Source organism: Nicotiana sylvestris, chromosome 6, assembly GCF_000393655.2.
Source record: "Nicotiana sylvestris chromosome 6, ASM39365v2, whole genome shotgun sequence".
In the NCBI taxonomy this organism is placed as follows: domain Eukaryota; kingdom Viridiplantae; phylum Streptophyta; class Magnoliopsida; order Solanales; family Solanaceae; genus Nicotiana; species Nicotiana sylvestris.
The window spans coordinates 150,299,366-150,316,000 of NC_091062.1; the positions used below are offsets into that span (position 1 = coordinate 150,299,366).

General features: G+C 39.6%; 1 protein-coding gene across 1 annotated transcript; it reads right to left on the reverse strand.

Annotated features, from left to right (window-relative positions):
* Positions 1-10,733: 10,733 nt before the first annotated feature.
* On the reverse strand, positions 10,734-12,698 carry LOC138871466 (uncharacterized). The gene is made up of 3 exons (XM_070149347.1): positions 12,471-12,698; positions 11,910-12,251; positions 10,734-11,354 (listed from the first exon to the last, which is right to left on the reverse strand). Exons 1-3 carry the CDS (start codon positions 12,696-12,698, stop codon positions 10,734-10,736), a joined length of 1,191 nt encoding a protein of 396 aa, XP_070005448.1.
* Between the last annotated feature and the right edge of the window lie 3,937 nt (positions 12,699-16,635).

Genomic DNA, 16,635 nt, shown 5'->3' on the forward strand with positions numbered 1-16,635 from the left:
AATGAAATGATTGATGTGAGAAAGGTTATAGAGTGAGCCTTGATTCAAGTATTTATAAATGATTTTGGAAGTAGATTTGCCTAAAATCTTATATACTCAAGTCATGCCCAAAAATGTGGTTGTGTTAACTAATTATAAGTCTTGTAAGTTTTCCCAACGTGTTTTGAGCTCTTACATATTCATGAGTTGAAATTGTTGTTGCCTTCTTTGGGGGAAAGTATTTCAAGAATTAAATGGTGTTACTTGTCAATGATTTTAACTTGTGCTTCGATTGCTAATCATTTTACTCCATTTATTGGAAAGAAATCTATTGTGTTTAAGTCTTCATTTCTAATGAACTTAAGGTTGTGATTTCCGGAATATATTTTATATGTTGATAATTATGATGATCCATAAGAGGAAAGAAATGAAAGTATGGAATATGAAATACGGCCATTGTGCCATGAAAGAAGAATCGTATGTATGGCCAAAATAGCAAATAAATTAATGATGTTGTGAGTAGCTAAAGGTACCAATGAAACTAAGTACAATATGAAAGGTTTATTGTGTATAATATGTGAACCCTATGGACGGGCTATGAAACACATAGGTGTGTAATATAATATGTGAATCATATGGATGGGCTATGAAATGCATAGGTGTATAATATAATATGTGAACCATATGGATGGGAAATAAAACGCATAGGTATATAATATAATATGTGAACCCTATGGACGGGTTATGAAACACATAGGTGTATAATATAATATGTGAACCCTATGGACAGGCTATGAAATGCATATGTGTATAATATGATATGTGAACCCTATGGACGGGCTATGAAATGCATAGGTGTATAATATAATATGTGAACCTTACAAACGGTCTATAAAACGTATATGAGCATAATAAGAACGGACCGAATGGTTTGGTAAGAGGCCTATTTAACACAAATGGTAGGTGGTTTTTATTTCATTGCCCTTGCTTATACATGTTATTGTGATTACATTATATTTTATATCCCACATATAATTCATATGGTTGAATTGACCCCAAGAAAGTTTAGAGTGAGGTAAGTATAATAAAAACCTGAAATGTAAATCTATGGGACATTTTATAGTTGCTTGACGTACTATGATTTCCTTTTTTATGTGGTTATTTTATTTTGAAAGAGGACATCTATTTATACATACTTGTGCTATTCGACGGCACTAACTTCCCTTTTTTCGGGGGTGCTGTATCTCTAATTGATACAGGTGGTCCCACAACAGGCGACATCGATCAGTGATAGCAGTGTACTCTTTCCAGCTAACTTGGTGAGCCCCACTACATTTTGGGTCCTGTATCTTGTGTTTCTCATGTTTGTATTTTGAGGTATAACCGGAGCCTTGTTTCCGGTATTTCCATATTACTCTCCAGTTGTATTTAGAGGCTCCATAGACAGGTTGTGGGCGGTGTTTGATATTGGGAACTGAACTAGAAATTTTGGTATTTGCTAAACATGTTCTTAATGAATCTATAAACTTGTAATATTTTGGAAATTATGAATGAAGTTGCCAATGTAAATGAAATGAGAGTTGTTAATGAAATATTGTTAAAATATGATTAATGGATGTTGCGACCAAAAATACTCATGCAAGTGCACGTGATCGTCAAGTAATAGAGTAGTGAGTAGAGTATCGTTCCCACGAAGACTTATGATTAGCTATTGACTACCTCAAACTCAAATTGATTTGTCTATTCAAGAGGTTTTCCACAAAATAGAGATATAATTGTTTTACTACCTAACTACCAAGAAATAATCTAACTAGAGCAATTAACCAAACAAATAACAATTTCGAGTAACAAACAGTCGAAGAGGATATTCTAAGGTCACGGGATAACTAACAATCATGTTGTGTTCTTGGCTTAAAATGACTAATCAATTTATCTGGGTTATTGATTGACAGGGTTGATGTTACTCATAAGAATCTGTCGAGTTCTTACCCGCCTATTCAAGTTAACTCAATGCCTATATGTCTATGGAATTAAAATTAACAAAAATGCATTTACAATTCCCGTATTTCAACCAAACAAGGCAAGTCGGTATATGTCTATCCCAATTGCTAATCCGTTCCCCGAGGCCCGAGTTCAAGAACTTGCTCTATTTAATTCTATATGCAATCTAAAGTTCCCACTTTCGAGTTCAACTAAAGATTCGTAGATGGTATTTCACTGTTAGCTACTCAGCAAAATAATTAAAAGCAGAATTAAATAAACAACCCAATAAGATAAACCAACTTTGTCAAATTAAACTTCAAACAACAACATTCATGTTTCACCCATGACCCCAGAACAATGGGTTTTATCCACTCATACTAGTGTTCATCAAAAATAGGTTCAGTTTCATCACAAATAGCAAAACAAAGAGAAGAAAAGAAGAACTTGATGGTCAAATCTCCCCCTTGCCTCTTGCCTCTTTATTTCTTGCACTAGACTATAAAAACCTTCCTCCAACTTCCTTGGGTGAGCTTGACTTTATATAGGTTAAGTGGGTTTCCTCCAAATTTCCAATTTTTCCCCTAAATAATTCTTCCCGAAATTTGGACTAGCGCGACCGCACATCTGGCCGCGCTAGTTGGCTGAGGATTTTGTCTTGGACGCGCTAAAAGTAGCGCGGGCGCGCACCTGGGCGCTCATGCCCAGTTTTCTGTTTCATCGTTTCTTTTCCTCGTCTTCAAACGTACTCAGCCCCTAGGAGTCTTTCTTGCTCCAGAATGATTCCAATCACACTTTTAAAGCATCACATAGGCTCCTCAACCTGAAATGTATATAATTCACAATTAGAGCCTCTTTTTCATCAATTAACCATATTATGATATAGGAATATAATCAAGTGGAAGCATCAACAATCGCTAACTTACCTAGATTTAGCCTATTATCAACACCCCATACTTAATTCATTGCTAGTCCTCGAGCAATCAAACTATGCATTCTAAAGGTTTCTCCACTCAATCATCTCCCCTAACGCTTTACACCCAGAACAATTTACATACATTACGCCTAGCAGTGAACAATCCTAGCCTCAAAGGTCAACTCTTAAGTGCCATGCAATATTCATACTTCCTCAACATACTCTACACAGAAGTCAAGACTTGTTTTCCCGTCACGAATCATATGCCCTCACAATCACATAAACGCAAATTGAAATCAATCCACACATTTGAGTCATATACTCACATATATCAAAGAAATCACTCACCCTCACAAAAGAAGTCACATGCATGCAATTGGTACCATAAGCTTGCCCTTAATGTAAATCTCTACTAATGTAGGCTTGCTCGACCCAAAATCAATTAGGACTTTTTCCTTGTTGTAATGTGGGCTAAGGGATGGGTCGGATATATTTAGGAATACTGACTAACCCTCCTAAGCACTTTAACACATCACAAGAGCAATTTTCGCGCAAATTCTTCAACCCACTTCACTTTCACAACAATGTCACCCTACAAATACTCCCTTCTTCTATAAGCACTATATTAATTCATACCCACTAGATGGAACAAGACACAATGTATTTATCTCTTTTTTTTTTCTTTTTTTGCAGTTTATTCTTCTGTTTCTTTTCACTTTCCGCTAGTGGTGTATTATTCTACAAAACAAGTGCACCTTTCTTCCTTTTATTGGTTCCACTCAAAAGCCACCCCACACTTATTTCCTTCTTACTTCTTTTAGCGCTCACCTCACAATTAAAGTGCTTTAAAAGGTAAAAGGATCAAAACAATGTCAATTAAGAACAAAGGGTATAGGCTTGTAATGCGGGTGCCAAACAAAAGTTTATAGGCTCAAAAGGGTTAACTAGGGATAAATTTTATTTGTGATAAGCAATTAAGCTCACAAAGGTCAAAGAAAGCCTAAAATCATTTTTCAACCCATGCATCACCTAAAATTTCGCTTCAACTCACATACCGGGCAAGTTCTAGACACAAGTACAATACATGGACTACACAAAAACTCACCACACATGGCATATGACTCATTCAGATCAGCTCATCAAGACGCTCCGTTACGAGCATTCAATTCAATAACAAACATACAGATTAAGGCACTTTTAGTGAGATTCAACAAATAATACTAAGCGTTACACTCTCGGGTCTATTGTGTTCAGGTGTGTCAACGCTATGGGTTCTCTTTTAATTCTCTAGCTCGTAGCCCATTAACCTAATCTATAAATCAAAAAGACAATAAAATAAAACCTACCTATACCCGGTTCAAGCTAAACCCCTGGAAAAGAACCGTGGCCTAAAGAAAAACCAAGGGGGAGTTACTACACTACCTAAGAAAAAATAAAAAAATCTTTTTGGTGTTTTCTCTAGACTAACTTCCCTCAAGAAAATCGTCTAAAAGATCCGTCATCAGGAAGAGTCTACATATTTTCCAAATTTTTTTTATTCTCGACTCAGTCCCTCAGGAACCTCGCCGAAAGGGATCCATCGTCGGGACGAGCCATTTATCTAAATTAAACAAATGCCTCCTACTCAAACATCATCAAAACTATCAAGTCAAAATGAAACAAAACAGAACAAACAGTCAATCGATACAACTACATACACATACACTGAAGAAATCCCCACCCCACACTTAAAAATGAAGACATGTCCCCATGGCCTAAAATTTGAGAGAGCAGTGAGGTAAAGAAACTTCCCTGAGGGTTCAATCCTAGTCAGAGACGATTTCCAGGTTTATGTTGCACGCACACCCTAGAGCTCGCAGCCAACCCATGAATTTCTTTTCCAACTAGGCTTGTCGGTCAGCTAACACATCCACGCGGGTGCCCAAATGATTCATGGAGGTTCGCAAACCATCCATCTCTAACTCCATAGCAGTGAAACAGGACACCCGAGCAGCTGCCGAAGATGTTGCAGTCCCAGATGGTCCTGCTGCTGCCACATTTTGCTCTTAAGCTTGTGGTGCGTCGCCCAAATTCTCCTCAACATCCTCCTCGTCGTCAGAATCACTAGAATCACTACTAGCCAATCGGTCACCTCTCGCCCCCTCCTCAATGACTGCCGGCTCCTTGCCCGTGGTAATCTTATCAACGCGGAATTGGCCTTCCCATTTCACCAACCCATCCACAGCTAGATTTTTGGGCACCTGAGCATCCCTGCATAGTTGAGTAACTAAAGAAGGGAAAAAGAACCCATACCTTTTGACTTGGCTGCGGACGAATATCTCATCATGCATCACTTTTGCCACGTCGAAGTCGTAACCATTTACAAAGCACCAAATCAACGCAGCGCGGGGCCCATTGACCTTTCTAGTGTTGTGCGACAGAATCAAGCGGTAATTTATGAGGTACAGCCAGCACTTCCCTTCAAAGGTGAGTGCTGAGGAGTGAAACTTCTGCCCATAATCTATCCAGACCACTTCTTTCCCGGGTGCACAAATAGTCTCAAAGAATCGCGCCCATTTTTTGTTCATTAGGTTGCGGCCGTATTCATAGAAGTCATCATAAACAGTTGGAGGTGGAGGCAGGGGGTAGGCCGTCCGTATCGCCTCAACAGATGCATTCACTGCCCTTCGGCGCACCATGACTACTCCATTATCATGCTCCGGCACATTCACATAAAATTCCCGCACAACCGTTGCATTGCCCTCACCGGGCTCATTGATGAATGTGTGCAACCCTTGCCTCACCAACTCCTCGCACATGTGAGGACAGTGTCTCTGGAGCTGTCTGGCGTTAATACCTCTCTCCGGAATTGGATTTTTACGAGCCTTTTCCGCAAAGCGGGCCTGAGCATTGGCCGAAATAAATTTGGAACTATCAAAGGAGTATGCAGGTGTAGCCCCTCGTGACCTAGATGAGCCAGCCTGGCTTCTCGACGAGGCTCCTGTGGCACGTCTATTCCTAGAGGGAGTCATGATACCTGCAAAACGGGAACATATTAGCCCAGCCCAACAAAATTATTATGACTTAATGTGGTTACTCAAACTTCACATGTATAAGTGGTCACAATTACATAATCATGCTCATTGGGACCTTTCCACAAACACCTTATGGGCATTGGGCATTCACAACACCTTGTAAGCTTTTTCAGAACAAGAACCACCCACATACATTCACCAACAACACAAATCGGGTGGGATTCTACCCCACACTGATCCTCCACCAACGCCAAAACACATTGCACCAATTTCTACACAAAATCTAAGTACAACTACTACAACATAAGCATAAGAATACAACAAACAAATCTGAAAAATAAAGAGAGAGAAAGAGAAGAAAGAAACTAGGGCTCATACCTGTGGTGAAGGAGAATGGGGATGATGCTAGTGAGCTCGGTGGGGAAGGAGTCCTGAGATGGGGGAAGGGATTTGGGCAGGGTACGATTGGAAGAATGGGAGAAGAAGAGTTTGATTTTATTTTTGGGTTTATTTGACTGGGGGTAGAGGAAGGGGGTGTTTTGTTTGAAGGGGTAAGAAGAGACTGGGAGGGGGTTAGTAGAGGGGGTTAACTTGGTCTAAAGATTAAACAAATAAAATCAAAAAAAAACTAAAAAAAAAAATTTACACAAAAACGCTAGATTTTTTTGACGGAACTAGAGCATTGGTTAACTAAAGCACCTACCGTTTGTCACCTGCATTGGTTAGCTCGTCCTAAAACACAAAATTAACACTACTACTATCGTTGGGTTGCCTCCCAACCAGCGCCTTATTTAACGTCGTAGAACGATGGTTACAACAATTCAATGGGTTGCCTCCCATCTAGCGTTTGATTTAACGTCGCGGCACGACTCAACACGTTCTCAAACATCAGTCAAGTCCACCGAGGTCTTGTGACGTGCGAAGTCACCGACCCCAGTATGTTTTATCCTATGACCATTCACCAAGAAAGTACCAGTTGGAACTCATATCCCGCAATTCCATAGCTCCATGAGGCTTCACATTTACCCCAACAAAAGGGCCTGACCAACGAGATTTAAGCTTTCCGGGAAAAAGCTTCAACCTCGAATTGAACAAAAGAACTTCTTGCCCTGGTTTGAACTCTCGATGTTGAATGTGCTTGTCATGCCACCTCTTAGTCTTCTCTTTATACAATTTGGCATTTTCATATGCGTGCAAACGAAACTCATCAAGCTCATTGAGTTGCAGCAACCTCTTCTCTCCCGCTAGGTCCCCATCTATATTCAGTTTTTTTATGGCCCAATAGGCCTTGTGTTCGAGTTCGACGGGTAAGTGAAATGCCTTACCATACACTAATTTATATGAAGAAGCACCTTTAGGGGTATTGTATGCAGTTCGATATGCCCATAATGCGTCGTCTAACTTCCTGGCCCAATCTTTTCTATTTGCACTCACTGTTTTCTCAAGAATCTGCTTTACCTCTCTATTTGAAACATCCACTTGACCACTCGTCTGGGGGTGATAGGCAGTGGAAACCTTGTGCTTGACTCCGTACTTTGCAAGAACATTGTTCAACAGTTTATTGTAGAAATGCGTTCCTCCATCACTGATCAACACTCTGGGAGTTCCAAAGTGTATGAAGATGTGCTTCTTAACAAAGATTACCACCACCTTTGTATCATTAGTGGGAAGAGCAATGGCCTCCACCCACTTAGACACATAATCGACTGCCACCAAGATGTACCTATGACCATTGGAGTACGGAAACGGTCAGATGAAGTCAATTCCCCAAACATCAAAAAGCTCAACTACCAGAATGTTTTGCAGTGGCATCTCGTGCTTCTTTGTGATTGTTCCGGTTCTTTAGCACCTGTCACACATTTTAACAAAGGTGAGTGCATCCCTAAACAATCTTGGACAATAGAAGCCTGATTGTAGCACTTTCTAGGCGGTCATGTCTCCACCGTGATGACCTCCGTATGGCGAGGCATGACAGCTCTGAAGTATGGCATTCATCTCCTCCTCAGGAACACATCTCTGCACCAACTGATCTGCACATAGTCTGTATAAGAATGGCTCATCCCACATGTAAAGCCTCACATCATGCAGGAACCTTCTTCTATTATCGGGTGTCAATTTTGGTGGTTTCACCCCACTTACAATAAAGTTCACATAATCTGCATACCATGGGGCTGTGCTTGAGGTGATTGCCAACAACTGCTCATCAGGGAATGTTTCTTTGATTGCACCCCCTTCAGCTACATGGTTCCGATTTTCTAATCTGGACAAGTGATCAGCCACTTGATTCTCTGTTCCTTTTCGATCTCAGATTTCTAAATCAAACTCCTGCAAGAGTAAGACCCACCGAATCAGTCTCAGCTTGGCGTCCTTCTTCTCAAACAGGTATCTGATAGCTGAATAATCTGTGTAGACGATGACTTTGGTCCCCACAAGATATGACCTGAACTTGTCAAACGCCCACACCACTGCAAGCAACTCTTTTTCAGTGACTGTATAGTTCATCTGAGGTGGATTCAGAGTTTTTCTCGCATAGTATATGGAGTGGAAGATTTTATTTCTCCTTTGCCCCAAGACAGCACCAACAGCCAAGTCACTCACATCGCACATCAACTCAAATGGCTGCTCCCAATCTAGAGCAATTATGATTCGTGCAGTCACCAACCTTCCCTTCAGCTCCTGAATGCCTTCAGACAGGCATCATCAAATTTGAAGGCTACATATTTCTCAAGTAACCTGCACAAAGGAGAGGAAATTTTCGAGAAATATTTAATGAAACGACGATAAAAACCTGCATGGCCCAAGAAACTGCGAATGCCTTTGACAGATATCGGTGGAGGCAATTTTTCAATCGCTTCCACATTTGCCTTGTCCACCTGCAAACCATATTTGGACACCTTGTGCCCCAAAACTATACCTTCACGTACCATGAAATGGCACTTTTCCCAGTTTAGCACCAAGTTAGTTTCTTCATACCTAGCAAGTACTTTATTAAGGTTCATCAAGCAGTTATCAAAAGAACATCCAAATACAGAAAAATTATTCATGAACACTTCCACAAACCTCTCCACCATTTCATTAAAAATGGCCATCATACACCTTTGAAAAGTCGCAGGTGCATTACAAAGACCAAAGGGCATTCTCTTGAACGCATACGTGCCATAAGGACACGTAAAAGTGGTCTTCTCTTGGTCCTCTAGGGCTATAGCAACCTGATTATACCCCGAGTAACCATCTAAGAAGCACTAGTACTCCTGACCAGCTAATCTATCAAGCATTTGGTCAATAAAGGGGAGGGGAAAGTGCTCCTTCCGGGTGGCATTGTTCAATTTTCTATAGTCAATGCAAATTCTCCACCCGGTGACAGTTCTTGTAGGGATTAAATCATTATTCTCATTAACTACTGCTGTCATCCCCCCTTTCTTGGGTACACATTGGACGGGGCTTACCCATTTGCTGTCTGAGATAGGAAATACAATACCTACATCAAGCCACTTAATCACTTCTTTTCTTACCACCTCTTTCATGATTGGATTGAGTCGGCGTTGTTGCTCTACACTGGGCTTGTGTCCGTCCTCCATGAGGATTTTGTGCCTGCAGAAGGTTGGACTAATGCCCTTAATGTCAGACATCATCCACCTAAGTGCTCGCTTGTGCTCACGTAGCACTCTCAACAGCTTTTCTTCTTGCAATTTAGACAAGTTAGAAGAAACAATAACAGGTAAAGTGTTAGAGTCACCCAAATAAGCATATTGTAGGTGAGGTGGGAGAGGTTTAAGCTCCAATTTTGGGGCTTCCTCAATTGACGACTTTGGAGGAGGTCCCTCTGGCCTATTCAAAGGCTCAAAGGGGCGTATCCCTTGCATGTACACACAAGATGTGTCAAGGATGTGCATCATCTCCTCAACCTCCTCATCATTCCCTAAGCTATCAAATAACATAAGGGCTTTCTCTAGAGAATCGTCTAGATATACACTTGGATCATGAATTTGCTCATCAGCCTCAACAACAGATATCATGGAGAGCTCCTCATAGTGGAGGGGAAGTTGGATTGCTTTGTAGACATTGAAAACTGCTTCCTCGTCATCTACCCTCAAAATCATCTTTCTCTCTCTCACTTTGATAATTGCATCACCAGTAGCTAAGAGAGGTCGCCCCAATATGATTGGAACCAGTCCATCAGCCTCATAATCGAGGATAATGAAATTAGCAGGGAAGATTAATTTCCCAATCTACAACAACACATCTTCAATCACCCCCTCGGGGTGCGCTATCGATCTGTCAGCTAGTTGCAACATCACGGTAGTTGGACTTGGAGCTCCCAGGCCCAATTGTTTGAACAAGGACAGGGGCATCAGATTTATGCTCGCCCCCAAATCGCAAAGAGCATGACCTACGTCAATATTACCAATGCGCACAGGAATCGTGAAGCTTCCAGGATCCTTAAGCTTTTGAGGGAGCTTATTTTGGACCCTTGAAGTGCACTCCTCAGTAAGTGCCACTGTCTCAAATTCAGTTAATCTTCTCTTGTGAGCCACTATATCTTTTATATACTTAGCATACTTTGGAATTTCACGAAGCACATCAACAAGTGGGATATATTATTGAACTTGGCTCAACATAGAGAGAAATTTTGTGAACATGCGATCATCATTCTTTTTCTGCAATCTCTAGGGTAAAGGTGGTGGTGGCCTTGGGGCCTCCACTGGCTCTGGAATTTTAGCATCATTCTTTGGCTCGTGAGTCACTTTAGGGATTAACTCTCCCTTAGGTATGGGCTTGTCTCTCTTTTTCTTTGGAACTTCCTCTAGCTCCCTCCCGTTTCTAAGTGTAAATGCATTCCCAATCTACAGCAACACATCTTCAATCACCCCCTCGGGGTGCGCTATCGATCTGTCAGCCAGCTGCAACATCACAGTAGTTGGCCTTGGAGGTCCCAGTCCCAATTGTTTGAACATGGACAGGGGCATCAGATTTATGCTCTCCCCCAAATTGCAAAGAGCACGACCTACGTCAATATTACCAATGCGCACAGGAATCGTGAAGCTGCCAGGATCCTTAAGCTTTTGAGGGAGCTTATTTTGGACCCTTGAAGTGCACTCCTCAGTAAGTGCCACGGTCTCAAATTCAGTTAATCTTCTCTTATGAGCCACTACATCTTTTATGTACTTAGCATACTTTGGAATTTCACAAAGCACATCAATAAGTGGGATATTTAATTGAACCTGGCTCAACATAGAGAGAAATTTTGTGAACATGCGATCATCATTCTTTTTCTGCAATCTCTGGGGGAAAGGTGGTGGTGGCCTTGGGGCCTCCACTGGCTCTGGAATTTTAGCATCATTCTTTGGCTTGTGAGTCACTTTAGGGATTAACTCTGCCTCAGGTATGGGCTTGTCTCTCTTTTTCTTTGGCACATCCTCTAGCTCTCTCCCGTTTCTAAGTGTAACTGCATTCACTTGAGGGTTCTTTTTATGTATCACTGGGGAGAGCGCCAGCAGGTCTAGTGTTTTTATTTGTTGCTAACTGCCCCATTTGCCTTTCAAGGTTTCTGAAGTCGGTCCTGAGTTGATGATTGTCAATCAACAACTTCTTTAGCAAATCATTGGTACTTTCTTCCATTTGTTGGGGTGGTCTCTAAGGTTGATTGAAACTCCCTTGGGGTCTATGTTGATTCTGATTCTGCTGATTTCCACCCCATGAGAAGTTGGGATGATTCCTCCAATTTGGATTGTAAGAATTCCCGTATTGTGCATACTTATTCGGTGGACCTCTGTTCTGTTTCCCTACATAATAGATGGATTCCGGATTCGTGGGGCACATATCACTCACATGACTGTCGCCACAAAGTTCGCAGCAAATAGTCATTTGTTGTACATGTTGCATTGTCTGTGGATGCTGCATTGTCATCCTAGTCATCTGATTGGCCAGCTTTGCAATATCGGCTCTCATGGTTGACACTTCGTCGAGCTCAAGTAACCCAGTTGATTTTTGCTTAACTGTCTTTCGTGAATCACCCTCACCTGCCAGTTATTATCATTAGCAGTGAAGTTATTCAGCAAGATTTGGATCTCACTGTATGGTCTGGACATGCAACTACCCCCACAAGCTGAATCAAGATTCATCTTTGAAGCATCATCTAACCCATCTACAAAAGTGTGACCCAATACCTCGCCCATCTGGCAATGATGAGGACAGTCTCTGAGCATCTTCTTATACCTTTCCCATGCTTGACGAAGTGTCTCGCCAGCTCGTTGTTCAAACCCAAGAATTTGACTCCTCAATACCTTTGTTTTCTTAGTGGGGAAAAACTTGATTAAGAATTTCCTTGCTAGATCATCCCAGGTGCAGATTGAATTAGCTGGCTACTTATTCAACCACTCCTTAGCTTCCCCAATTAGTGAAAAGGGGATAAGTGTCAGCCTGACATAGTCCTTGGAAACGTTCGGATAAATGTACGTATCCGTAATTTCCAAGAAATTCTAAATGTGCCTCTTCGGGTCTTCATGAGGTAAGCCCACAAATAGCCCTGTGGACTGGATCAGCTACGAGATGTATTGTTTTAGCTCAAAGTGCCTAGTGACATCAGGCTTCACAATAGCCTGAGTCATATTCGCCAGACTGGGCCTTTCGGCTTCGATCACCGCGCGTTCCTCATTAACTGCCATCTCAATTGGTTGTGGTTGAACTTCGATGTCCAACTCTTTTTCAATTCCAGTTCTAGTGTACACCTCCCTCCTCAACCTGTAAAGTGTTCGTTCAATTTCGGGATCAAGAGGAAGGAGAGTGTTTGCGCTTCTACTTCTTCGCATTTAAGAAAAGAAAACCTGTATTGACATAAACAAAGTGAACTGAAAATTTAACACTTGAATAAATAAATAATAAAAGCTCAACTCAGTCAAGTAGCTAATTTCTAAGTCCCCGGCAACGGCGCCAAAAACTTGTTGCGACCAAAAACACTCACGCAAGTGCATGTGATCGTCAAGTAATAGAGTAGTGATAGAGTATCGTTCCCACGAAGACTTATGATTAGCTATTGACTACCTCAAACTCAAATTGATTTGTCTATTCAAGAGGTTTTCCACAAAATAGAGATGTAATTGTTTTACTACCTAACTACCAAGCAATAATCTAACTAGAGCAATTAACCAAACAAATAACATTTTCGAGTAACAAACAGTCGGAGAGGCTATTCCAGAGTCTCGGGCTAACTAACAATCATGTTGTGTTCTTGGCTTAAAATGACTAATCAATTTATCTGGATTATTGGTTGACAGAATTGATGTTACTCATAAGAAACTGTCGAGTTCTTACTCTCCTATTCAAGTTAACTCAATGCCTATATGTCTATGGAATTAAAATTAACAAAAATGCATTTACAATTCCCGTATTTCAACCAAACAAGGCAAGTGGGTATATGTCTATCCCAATTGCTAATCCGTTCCCCGAGGCCCGGGTTCAAGAACTTGCTCTATTTAATTCTATATGCAATCTAAAGTTCCCACTTTCGAGTTCAACTAAAGATTCGTAGATAGTATTTCACTGTTAGCTACTCAGCAAAATAATTAAAAGTAGAATTAAATAAACAACCCGATAAGATAAATCAACTTTGTCAAATTAAACTTCAAACAACAACATTCATGTTTCACCCATGACCCCAGAACAATGGGTTTTAGCCACTCATACTAGTATTCATCACAAATAGGTTCAGTTTCATCACAAATAGCAAAACAAAGAGAAGAAAAGAAGAACTTGATGGTCAAATCTTCTCCTTGCCTCTTGCCTCTTTATTTCTTGCACTAGACTATGAAACCTTCCTCCAACTTCCTTGGGTGAGCTTGACTTTATATAGGTTAAGTGGGTTTCCTCCAGATTTCCAATTTTGCCCCTAAATAATTCTTCCCGAAATTTGGACTAGCGCGACCGCGCATCTGGCCGCGCTAGTTGGCTGAGGATTCTGTCTTGGACGCGCTAAAAGTAGCGCGGGCGTGCACCTGGGCGTGCATGCCTAGTTTTCTGTTTCATCGTTTCTTTTCCTCGTCTTCAAGCGTACTCAGCCCCTAGGAGTCTTTCTTGTCCAGAATGATTCCAATCACACTTTTAAAGCATCACATAGGCTCCTTAACCTGAAATGTATACAATTCACAATTAGAGCCTCTTTTTCATCAATTAACCATATTATGATATAGGAATATAATCAAGTGGAAGCATCAATAATCGCTAACTTACCTAGATTTAGCCTATTATCAATGGAGTACATCTCTTCATTATTCAAATATGAAATTGGGTAGAATGAAATCTAACAGGCTTGCTCAGTCGGGTTTACTCGGTTGAGCGTCAGTCGCGCTCCTTGGTTTTGGGGCGTGACAATTTACTAATTTAACCCTTTGAAAAAATATAACTAGACCCCCCCCCCCCTCTTATTCATTTCTCAATTCTCAAACTCAAATTCTCAATTGTCATTCTCTCATTTTTCACCTAAATTGCATTCAACTATTTGGCTCTCACTTTTTTGGAATTTTATTTATGGTATTATTTGAAGTTTGAACTTTAAACAATTGACGTTTCTTCGTGGTAACATCGAAGTTGCGGAATTCGTTGTACTCGTTCCAACTCTTTCTCTTATTTAATATTTTATTTTTATTAGTAAATTTTCACAATATGTTTATGCTGCAAAACGAGTTTGTAATAAGGTTTCTAATCAGGGTAATCGAAAATAATAGAAAAAAAGATACTACTTCAACTTCTAGTAGTAATTTAAATGACTTTACACATGTTTCTGAAACATCACCTGATAATAATATAGATTATGAACAATTATAGGAAGATTACAGTATAAAAGATAGTAAATTAGAAAATGAAGATGAGACAGCACTTACACCTAGTAGTGTTGGAGTTGGTAGTAGCGGTGGTGGTCGTGGCACTAGTAGTAGATCGTCTGTGGCCCCGACTAGTAATCGGAGAAGGAGAAGTAAAATTTGGAAATATTTAACAAAATAAAGAATACTGATAGAGCTAGATGCAAAATTTGTAAAGATTATTTTAAACATAAGGCTGGAGGAAGTTTTGAGGGAACTAGGACACTTAGTAGACATATGAGAATTACTCATCATATAGAATGGGGCTCTGATTTAGATGAAAATCAAGGAACCCTAAACCCTAGTACTGGAGGACTTATGAAATATAATAAAATGAAGGATCGTGAGGAGTTAGCAAAAATGATTGTTTTGGGTTGTCTACCTTTTTCTTTTGCTTCTTTATCATATCTTATTATGTATATTTAAAGAATTTATAATCTTTTATTTAAAGGTATTCCTAGAAGTACTTGTAAATATGATATCTTTACACTTCATGGACAATATCAGACATACATACGTTATTTGTTTGACCACCTTCCTTGTAGAGTTTCTCTAACTTCTGATATTGGCCATGCAGTTAATGAAAATAATTATTTGACAATTACATGTCATTGGATAGATGATATTTATTGTATGCAAAAATGTATTATCACTTTTAAATATGATGAGGACAAAAGTCATACTGCTATTTTTATAAGTACTACTATTTGCGAAGTTATTGCATTTTTCAATATTAATAAAAAAATAATGTGTATGTCTTTTGATAATACTTCTAACAATGATGCCACTATTTCAATATTAAGACTGCATTTGCAACCACCACTTAACGAAATTTTTCAAGTTAAGTGTGCATGTCATGTTTATAATTTAATTGTTAAAAGTGACCTTGATTTATTTTCGACTGAGATTACTCATGTTAGAAGAGCAGTTGGTGTTATTCAAGGAAATAATAGACAATCTAGAATTAGGGAATTTAAGACTAAGTACATCGAACATAACCTTAACCCCAGATTCATGCCAAATGAAATTGTTACTAGATGGAATTATACATGCTTATTTTTAAAATGTTTCTCCTGGAAACAGCCTCTCTGCCCCTCGGGGTAGGGGTAAGGTCTGCGTACATACTACCCTCCCCATATCTCACTTGTGGGATTATACTGGGATGTTGTTGTTGTTGTTGTTGTTGTTTATTTTTAAAATGTTGCTACAAATATAGATTGCCTATAACTGAAGTTGCTAATGCACGTTGTACTGATCCAAACCGTATGTTAACAACTAATACTTGGGAGGCCATTAATGATATTGTTAAATTTTTACATAAATTTTATACAGCTACGGTTGAGTTTTCTGGAGCATAATACCCCACTGTTACTATGGCTTTAGTACATATAATTGAAATTTCTTTTCTAATTTCTAATTTTAAGAAGAAAGAAAAATATAAGGTTGTTGTTGAAAAAATGCAAGCAAAATTCAAAAAATATTTCTTTCCAATTCCTCATATTTACTTAACTGGTGTTGTTTTAAATCCTTCAGTTAAGATGCCTAATTGTCACCAATTAATCAATGCTTTATATACTTATATGGAGATTGGACCAACTGAAACCCCAGATATATATTATTGTGTGAAAAGCTAAATAATTATTTACAATAATTATATAATTATTATGCAAATACAATTGATGATGTTGCTAAAAATGTAGGCAATGTTAATCCCACTATTCATTGTACTACTTCTACTGCATCTGCTACTATGGATGAAGATGAAAGCCTTGATGGTTTTAATATTTGGTCTACATTTCCTTCCACTCACCAATAGCAGGAACATTGATGAACGTTAATTCTACTTGCAAAGGCAAACAGAGCCTCCCATAAAGGAATTTTCACTGTTGGA

Bases quoted from the DNA above. Each gene is read 5' to 3' on its own strand.
- LOC138871466 (XM_070149347.1), bottom strand. From the start codon at position 12,698: ATGCGAAGAAGTAGAAGCGCAAACACTCTCCTTCCTCTTGATCCCGAA. The intron at 12,252-12,470 runs GTCACTAGGCAC...TTGAATAAGTAG, and splicing joins AGGCTATTGTGAAGCCTGAT to CCAGCTAATTCAATCTGCAC. The intron at 11,355-11,909 runs GTGAGGGTGATT...ATACATAAAAAG, and splicing joins CTAATGATAATAACTGGCAG to AACCCTCAAGTGAATGCAGT.